Source organism: Humulus lupulus, chromosome 2 (genome assembly GCF_963169125.1).
Source record: "Humulus lupulus chromosome 2, drHumLupu1.1, whole genome shotgun sequence".
NCBI classification, from domain to species: Eukaryota; Viridiplantae; Streptophyta; class Magnoliopsida; order Rosales; family Cannabaceae; genus Humulus; species Humulus lupulus.
Genome location: NC_084794.1, coordinates 38,900,100 through 38,910,459, shown reverse-complemented (window position 1 = coordinate 38,910,459; position 10,360 = coordinate 38,900,100). Strand labels below are relative to the sequence as shown.

At 36.1% G+C, this 10,360-nt stretch overlaps 1 protein-coding gene across 1 annotated transcript; it reads right to left on the bottom strand.

Annotated features, from left to right (window-relative positions):
• Positions 1–1,318: 1,318 nt before the first annotated feature.
• On the bottom strand, positions 1,319–4,436 carry LOC133815981 (QWRF motif-containing protein 3). Its single transcript, XM_062248724.1, has 6 exons — positions 2,805–4,436; positions 2,247–2,366; positions 2,040–2,156; positions 1,851–1,940; positions 1,644–1,751; positions 1,319–1,551 (listed from the first exon to the last, which is right to left on the bottom strand). The coding sequence occupies exons 1-6, from the start codon at positions 4,110–4,112 to the stop codon at positions 1,447–1,449; spliced, it is 1,848 nt and encodes a 615-aa protein (XP_062104708.1). The 5' UTR covers positions 4,113–4,436; the 3' UTR covers positions 1,319–1,446.
• Between the last annotated feature and the right edge of the window lie 5,924 nt (positions 4,437–10,360).

The window sequence follows — 10,360 nt, the reverse complement described above, 5'->3', positions numbered from 1 at the left end:
TGTTATAATTATTGTTTGAATTAATTATATAATAATAACAAGAAAATTCCTTGTTCATTCATGAGAATATGATCTTGTATTGATACAATAGAATTAAGATCATATATAATGAATAAAATAGTCAGTAACATATTAAAATAAAGAATCTTTAATAAATGATTACTAGTGTAATTTACTAAGCATACGGGATGCAAGTGATCTAGATTCGGATTACAGATAGATATATATCTTAGTAAATGTGCTATATATAATAGATGTTATATATGACAGGACCGATGAGAATTAATTATCTTTATAAACTTACAATTTAACATAAAGATTTAATTCTTATCATAATAGATGATCATTTGTAGATCAGTCTGAATCCTGAGTATTTATGAACTCCTGTTTATATTTATTGGATTTTTTTATTCACGTTTCTTAGTATAATGAGGCTACTCACTTTTGTTTTGGAGATTCAGTATCATGAATGGTTGGGAACATGATTTACAATAATGGAATCCAAAATTTCCTAACATATTGAATATTGGTTCTTTTAAGGGTTAATTCTGGAGGTAATTAGAAGGGTAAAACAATAATCTTGACCAGCTCTAATTAACGAACCAATATATAGAAGACAAAACTACATTTATTGATTATATCACTGAACTACAAGAGAAAACTCTGTAAATATAATTCTATAAATACTTAGAGTGCAATTCCATATTTATTGTGGAGTAATTATGGAATTAATAAATAAAATTATTAGATTAAAGAGCTTAATTAATAATCTGGTTTATTGGAGCTTCATATTATAAGTCTATGGTCCCATGTCACATCTGTCCTACAGTGACATATAAAGAAAAGATTTGTAGAGAGAATGACTTGATTGCAAATGAATTAATTTTCCAGTTTGAAAAATTTTATGTTAATCATGTTTGGATTAATATAATAATTATCTTATTATAATTTTCTTTGTTAAACACACATTATGCTAAATTTCAATTTAATAAAATTACATTGACATATTATAAAAATTGTTCTAAAAATTATATATATTTTTTAATTAAAAGATTCAAAAAAAAAATTCTCAAGTAAAAAATATATATTTATGGCACATATGCACAATATTTTTTAAGCAATATGGGACTTAATCAAGACTAAAAGGCGATTTTCATGCACTAATAAGTCACTCAGAAGTTCCAACATAACATCATAGAATTTAACTTTCCACAAAGTCTTCTTTATTATTATTAGTTTGAGATAGTTTATTTCACTTGAATTTGGCTGACAATTAAACCAAGTTATACAGTTTATTCCAATAATAACACATGTGAGATACTCATAAATTGATAACAAGTCTCTTGCCCGATATAAATACCCTGATTATGAATCACATTACTTAAAAATGTTGTAAATACTATGCACAATTTAATGAATACACACTTAGTAAACCAAACATCATAATCAACTTAGCGCCAATCCTACTCGTTGAGGCATCTGCTTCTCTTGTTGTTGTTGTTGCCAAAACTCCATTTGGATAACACTAGACTTCAAATGCCTCTCTTTAAGCTAATCCATATATGAATTATAAAAATAAATAAATATATAGATTTTAACTTATAAAATTGATAAAAAAAATGCAACTCCTCCAAAACACTTACCTCTAGGATGGATATGGTCCTAAAGAGTTCAAGACACTCCTCTAGGAGCAACCTTTCTTGTGCAACTACCTCTGCTAAATCTGATATCAATGGACCAATTTTCCCAGCCTATTCAAAAAAATATAACTTAAATGTCAAGTCTTTCTTCATAACTATAAAACAAGTTTTATATAGAAGACAAAACTGTATATAGTGCAGCATACCTACCGATGGGGAAAAAGTTGTTAGCATTGATTTAATGGCAGATGTGAGATCTGAAGCGTGTCTGAATGTGAGTGAAGCTGATTGAACATCGACCTACAAGCTTAATTTCATTAGCAAAACTGTGCATAAATTTCCCTTTAACCCTTATTTATTGAAGAAATATATAGATATAGTCTTGTAGATGATATATACCTTTGCCCCTTCTATCAGGGGTACTTTGCAAACAACTGAATTTAAACAATCTTTGGTTGTGGAAACTGAAGCTAAGTGTTGCCTTTCCATATCTCCCCAGGCCTCCAATAGCTTAAACTGCAGAGAGTTTAGACACATGACATCTATGCTATAATCTGTATTTTTAAAATTATGACCTAATTGAAGTGAATTATAACAGCTACTGACCTCAGATTGAAGTATAAAGTTGAGCTTCATCTCAAGCTTTTCCTTCTGAAGCTGTATCCTTTTCTGTACCACTGAGTGTTGCAACTTTGTTAAACCATCCCAAGCACTTGACAAATTTATCTGTTAGATATCACAAACACAAGAAAGGTTAACACTACTTTATGTCACTATTAAAAGAGGGGATTACTGATTTGTAAAATAGAGGTAGTCTTTTGGTATAACTAAACTAGAAGGGTGTAAATTGGTAATGAACAAATAAGAGGGTACTAATTAAATTGGTATATAATCCCTTGATAAAATAGTTTAAAACTAAAAATCCCCTCATGGCTGTAATTAGCTTGATCAATATGTAGTCAAATGATCAAATCACCAAAGGCTTAAGCTGTTATAAAAATTTGATGAAGAACAAAACAATGAATATGAACTTAGGCTTGAATTAGCTAGTTGGATTGAAAGAAAATAGCCTTTAACAAAAATGTAGACATGACACTTCATTCATTTTTAGCCAAATTTATACCATAAGCCTAGTGGTTCTTCAATCTTAGGCATGTAATGTACCTTTACGTGAGTAGCTATGTTGAAATCCACGGCATCAGCTCTGGCATTTGCATAACGCCACTGCATCAACCGGTTATGAAGCACCCGAAGTTGATGACTGGCCTCAGTAGAAATATACCCTCCCGGCAAAGAATTCGAAGCAGATGAATTAGAATTAGTAATAGCAGTAGTAGTTGAAGAAGAATGTGAAGAATGATTCTTGCTCTTGAACAAGCCTAAACTCATGCTGAGAAATTTGTCAACGCCTTTGGTTTTTGATGGACTATTAGTAGGAGGTTTCATACTCGAAAACGACTGTAGTTTTCCTTTATTCTCAACTGACAGAGAAGGTGAACTTGACCTCCCAGGCGATAAAGCCCATTGAGACTTTCCACCACTTCCATAACCAGAAGACGTAAGTGAATTAGCCCTTTTGATAGCGTTTTTAATGGAAAGTTTTCCCAACCTCGGAGACCTATCCAACGACACCGGATTCGATGTTATATTCGAATCCGTAGTTCCTCTTCTAGACCTTGTCGTCGTCGTCGCCGTTGTTGTTGTTCCTATGTCGTTCATGTACTTTGAAGAAACTTCAACCCCAGATTTTCTAACTCTCGAAGACTTTCCCGTATCTAACGACGACCCGAAATGATCAGTACTCGAAAAACCATCACTGTACTCCAAAGCTTCTGCAAAACTATCCGACATTCGTCTAGATGGTTTTTGATGTAAAGCATTTTCATCCACAGATAATCTCCCGGGAACTATATCTGAACTACTGGTGTTAAATACCTTACTCGAGGAAACTTTCCCGGAAAACCTTGAGCTACTACTTCCCGTATAATATCTCATCGACCCTCCAAAAATCGGCCTGTGATTTTCTTTGCTACTTTCTTTATCGTTCTCGAACCTATTTGTCTCTCTGGAACTCCTCTGCCTATCGAAAACGGCGGAGCTTTTTCTCTCCAGAAGATCATTAAGCCTATCGTTTCCCAGATGATCAGCCAAAGTGTCAAACTTATTGGCTGAAGAAGACGAAGAAGAAGAAGAAGTAGTCGTAGTAGTAGTAGTAGTAATTGACGATGGCCATAGTCCGCGTAGATAGCCATGCTCCTCGAGCTGAGGCCGGTTCTTTCTTATTTCCGGGAAAGTCGACGAGCCGGGTTTTCTCCGGACCGGTGAGACGCCTTGAGTCGGAGATGGGATTCCGGTTTCGAGCAAAGACGTTGAGGTTGGAGATAGAAACCGAGAGCCTACTTCTCGAGATTTTGGCTTTCGGGGCTTAACAGAGTCCGAAAACAGTAGTGATTCGTTTTCATGTTTCTTCATCGTGGTAACAGAGATTGAGACAGAGAGTTTGAATAGTTACAGAGAATTAAGGAATGAATGAAGATGTGGGATTTGTTGTTTTGTTCTTTCCGAATAAAGTTTTGATATGAAAAACAAAAAAACACCATGAGAGTGGCGCAGACGGCAAATAATAGCCGGCTGATGTTCAGTGGTATTTGAGAATGAATATTACGACAATGTCCTTCGCAGTTGATTGAATTCTTGAAAAGGATAGGGGTATATTTGTAAAGAGGGTGAGAATTGTGACTTGGTTTGAGTTCACTGAGAAACACGTATGGGAGTAAAAGGACTCTGTTTAGTGTTTATTATACTAGGTTTCGCCGGCTTTTGGAGAATTCAATGGACTATTGGGTTTCTGCCACGTGTCACGTTTGTAAATAGTGGTAAGTTCATAGCTGTCCTTTGCCACAAAGGATGGGGGTAAAACGGTAAGTTGTGATTGGTATGTCATGCAATATCTTTATCACATTGACAAAAGCAAGTGCTAATTTCAAGTTTAAGTAATGCGGTTATCGTGTTATCAGTTGTGACATTTCATAACAAGATCAGCCAAAGTTTCTCTAGTTTGTTAACGTAAGTAAGTAATGAGATTTGAACTTGAAAGACTACGTTTTTAAGCTTCCACACTTCATTGGCCCAAATTAGTTTCGGTCTCTGTGTAATGACTTGGAAGAGAAATGATTTTCCAGGTACTTAAATGTATGCATAATTATTTTTCTAATTCAATATAGAAAGGTGCAATAAACGATTAAAACTCTCTTTAAAACATTTTACTTTCTGGGAATTTCTTATAATGATAGGTTGTGTTACTTGATAGGGTGTTAAATACTTGCCATAAACTCAAGGAAATGATACATCTCTTTGATTACGAAGTTATTGTTATTTTGATTATGTTTTTTTAATTTAGGAAGAAAGAAAAAAAATAAGATACTTAAGTTATGTATATTTATCAACAATGTTGTTGTACATGATATGGAATCCAAGTAGGCAGGAGAAAGCACTTTGTAGTTGCATGGTACATGCTGAAGATACACCAATGAGAAATACGTAAATTAGAGACCTACAACAAAGCCCTTATTGTTCAGCCCATTAGGTAAGGGTGGCCTTCTTCCCAAATTGTTGAGAAATAATTTTTTTCATTTTTTTTATTATTATTTTCCAATTTTTTAAAATTTATAGGATACCCCCTAATTTTTTTTTCTCTCTTTTGTCCCCCTAAAAGCCAACTTTGACTCCGTCTTTGAGCCCATTGAAGAGTTGAACAAGAAGGATGTTTATCAACCAATGGTTAATTTCATTATGCATGGATGTGCCTCACAATGATGTAATTTTTCATATACATAAAGGAAAATTCCACTTTCTACGCATAAAGTGTACCCAAAATACAAAAAAAAAATGCCATCATTATTCATCTTTTCACTTTGATGCTAAATATTCATTATGTACTCAAACTGCCCCTTTCATTTTTCCCCCAAACAAAACTTCATTGTCTCTCTCTCTCTCAGACCTAACTCAGAACCCCAAACCCTGAACCGACAGCACCCAGCTCCGCCACCACTGTGATCGAGTCCGTCTTGGGTCCTCCGTGATAGATTTGACCGGAAACGAGACACCATCACCTGCATCCTCCTCCCAAGACCATCGCCGCCTCCAAGGACCTCCGAACCAGGGACGCAACGCGGACTAAGGTATTTTACAACCCAATGTGATTTTTAAAACCTAAATGCTTCTTTGTTTTAGATTTCTGTATGCAATTTGGGTCAAGGGGTATGAATTGCGTTTCATGTATTTTTTTCTGGGTTTGCTGATGTTACTCGATGGGTTCAATGTGAGCTCAATATATGCTAGATTAGATAAACATAGTTGGTTCGATAATAGCTTGATACAAGCTCGAAAGTATTGATGCATTAGAACTAGATATGGCTCGATGTAAGCTCGAATGGATTAAATCGATAGGCCTCGATAGGATGATTTTTCGATAGGCTCGATAAGGTTCGATAGGATGATTTCTCGATAGGCTCGATAGGGTTTGATAGGATGATTTCTCGATAGGCTCAATAGGTGTAATGACCTACTAATCTAGACTATTTGGACCATTAACGAAACTATACATAAAACTTACATTTTTATGAAAATACCATAATTTATTGAGTAACTTGTAAAAATAAGAGTTACTTGCAAATAAATAGAATACTAAGAAGGATTTGGGATCCCATTGTCTTTAAAAAACAAAACATGATTTAAATGAAAAGAATTACATAAGAAAATGCGGAAAATACATATAAAACCATAGAAATTAAAATGAGACTACATCCTCGAATCAAATAACGCTCGGCCCCTTGACTCCATTCACCATCGATACACATCCTCTAAGCGTCACGAATCTTTCCGCCTCTAAAGCTTATTTCCTGCACATAAAAAGAAAGGAATGAGCCTAATGCCCAGCAAGGAAAAATCTAACACATAGTCATACAAATCAATTTCATAATAACGTAAAGACATATCATAACACATAATACACTTATTATAATGGTCATTATTACTTGGGGTCCCATAGACTAAACAAGCTTATGCCCATGAGATTAGTGGGGTCCTACCAGCTAAATAGGCATATGCCCACAATCTTTTTGGGGTCTTGTTAGTCAAATAGGGCATAAGCCCAAGCCTACAAACAAACACATTTATAACATATTCATAACATATCATAACATAACACATAAGATAACATAAACATAAACATATAGATTCTAGCCTATTTTCCTTACCAAGGTTACCGGGATATAATGGACTGAGTTGGGACTTTTGGAACACTCCTAAAACCATAATGAACAAGAGTGAGTTGAAAGAAGGAAAGAGATGAAAAGGAAATGAGAAGACTAAACCATTTGAGAGACATGCTTACCGAAACTTATGTGCTCAAGAACTTAGATTCCTTAACCAAAATAGAGATAAAGGTTAGAGATTGAGTAGAAGACTATGAGAAAGAAAATAACATAATACAGAAATGAACTAGAGTTTTGGTTACCTCAAAGACTTGCAAGATCAATCTAACCACAACCGAAATACTAACGAACCTCACTTCCCAAAGTGTTTGATAAGCTTATGATGTTTAAGCTTATGATTTTCCCAAACCAGGTGTTTAAACTCTCACACTCACTTAACACTAGCAGCTTCTGAACTTAGAGTAAAAGGTGAAGAAATGGATGGGTACTAGGTCCTATTTATAGAGTTTGGGAATGAAAGTATCTTGATTTTACTTGAATAAAAATAATGGCTTTTTAGGTGAAAATCATTTGAATAATCGTTCAGCAGAGGCTGAAGACTCGTTCAAAAGATGCTGGACTTTTGAATAAGTTTGAATGGCTGAAAGGAAAAGAATTCAAAAGAGTTTGAATTCATGCTGGAGGAGGCGATATATCGCCCCCTGTAGGCGATATATCGCCTGGGCCAGTATGCCCGAGGCGACCGTGCATCGTCTCGTGTTTTCCGTATCTACGTGCTGCGACATATCGCCCCCTATAGCTGCGATATATCGGCACACGCTGAATATTTAAACACGAAATTACACATTTTTAGCTAAGTTTGAATGGAGTAAACAGCCTTGACTAAGCCCTCAACGTTTTCAAAGCTGCTGACTGACCCTATAACATTCAAACTTTACTCCTTATTAAATTTAATCCTCAAAAATACTTAATCCTTAATCACCATTCATAACATGTGCTTAAAATCTTATTGGTTGATGTCTAAACCTTATAATATAATAAATATAATCCTTAATATCAGTCACATTAATCAAACCTTAGGTTATACTTAATATTCTTAAACTATAGATTAAACTTAGAAAATCTATAAGTACTACTATGAGTGTCCAAATAATTCCCGGTCTGAACCAAAAATCCACAGTTACATAGATAATACTAAACATACTATAATACTACTAAATAACTAGCTAAGTAAAGTTCTTGGACTCTACAATAGGGTTCGATAGGATCTAGATAGGATCAATAGTTTTTCGATAGGGTTTGTAGAATTTGGCTCGATATGCTTGATAGGAGCTTGATGAATGCTCAATTATTTCAAAATTAAGACATATTCTTTTATCTCGACGTTAGCTTGATAGTGTCTCGATAGGCTGCTATTGTAGTTCGATGGTGGCTCGATAACAGTGTTTAACTCAGTTTTCCTATTATATTTTTGACAATTTTTTTTCCGATTTTGTTTAAATTTATGTTTTCTCACTAACTATTTTCATGTGTCGATACAAATGCCAAATTTTCTTATTCCGTTTCAAGATCACTTTCCTGCCCGAGTCACATATAGGGGTAGTAGTCATTTGAATACAATTAAGAAGAGGTTTGTGAAGCTTGGGTTGATAGAAAGGGAGAAGGAATCCCCTTTTAAACATTTTTTCTTTGCCTCAAAATTTCATTTCTTTGGATTTTTAGTGCATCAACTATTACTGAGGAAAATAGCAAGTAAAAGAGAATATGAGGTGCATTTCTTTTTGGGCTCAAAGGCCTATAGATTCAGCATGGGAGAATTTGCTTTGGCGACGTGGCTAAATTTCAATTATGGACCATCATAGGCAGAGTTGGATTAGCGTCTTACTAGGGACTGCTTGATAAAGGAGTATTTTAATGATGTTGAGAAAGTAAAGCTCGTACAGGTGGAGAATGCTTTCAATACTTGCACTGTTGTTGAAGATGTCTACAAGATGGGTCTCTGTTTCTTGGTTGAGGGAGTTTTAAATGCCCTGGAGGGAAAATTGACTATATGGCGTGGTATACTGAAGCTAGTTGAGGACATAGACTACTTCTTCAGCTATCTATGGGGAAGTTATCTTTCAAGAAGCTTATCAATTCTTGTAAGAAGGACATGCATCACCAGAAGGATTTATATTATAGGAAGAAGGATGCGAAGGTGCAACGAGAGTCAAAGTACAGTTTGTACGATTTTGCCCTAGCGTTAGAGTATTGGGCGTACGATGTCATTCAGCAGGTTGCGCAGGAGTATGTTGTGAGCTCCGGAAATATGGTCCCGAGGATGGTTAGTTGGTCGCACCAGAAGAAAAAGGATTTCACAAAGTCTACCATTTCATAAATGTTTTCGAAGAGCATTGTAAGTGATATTTTATTGATGATAATTAGATATGTTTAGCTATATATCTATTTTTTATGATAATTTGACTTTAATCAATGTTTTATATTGGTTGTAGTTGATTGTGTTACCGTTGTTGAAGCCCCGACTAGCAAAGGTGCAATATTACAACGCCCTGACAGAGGGTGATGCTCCTCTATATTCCGGGCTAGGCCAGGACCCTGAGAAGATTGATGGGGAGGACAAGACGACCCTATATTTTGAGAAAGTGGCCGAGAAGGTGTCTCAGGTTGCCCTGGCAACAAAGATATTTGATGATGCTAGCCTTGACGATGAGGAGGTTGCAGACCCACCCCTCCAGTAGCCTCTGCAGCAGCCCCAATCCTCGTTGTAGCTGATATCACAGAGTTGATATAGAGGTTAGAGAGAGTCAAAGATCGATAAGAGATCATCCTGAAGAACCAGTCTGTGATCATGGACACAGTCAGTCAGATCCTGACATTTATACAGGAGCGACCAAGAGGCTTTAGGGGTGACGCAACAAATTCATATTCAAAGCCACTGGATATGCCAGATGATTTTTAATTTGATGAGTCATCCACTCCTCTAACCAATGTTGTCACACCAAATCCTGCGACTCCGGGTGTAGTTATTATCAACCTTGAGGAGGTGGCTGGGGTTGAATTTAAAAGGGAAAGCCTGACTGGTTTCAAGACTACATTGATCGAACGAGGAAGAGATCTTATGGTGATGCAGCTATGGAGGAGCCATTAGTCCTCAACCTTCTTAAGAAGCCAGCTGCCAAACGATATAGGACACTTTGCAAGTGGCTACTTGGAGACATCCCCTAGTGCGGGTGCGTCAAGTGAGCTACTACTAGTTATGAGGGCTAGTGTGGTGGGAATATGAGGACCATGAGGGGACTCATATGTCTCCATGAGTAGGAGTACTCATGGACATTATCGAGTCGCCTTGTTAGTGCGTGAAGTGTGCTGCCAAAGGTTTATGGATACGGTTCCCTTGGCTTGTTGGTATGCCGCTTGCATGGAATGTGGCCCAAACCTCTGAGATACGTCATGGTGCGCCATGGCCATGAGTCTTGACATGAGATGGCACAGGAAGTCATTCGT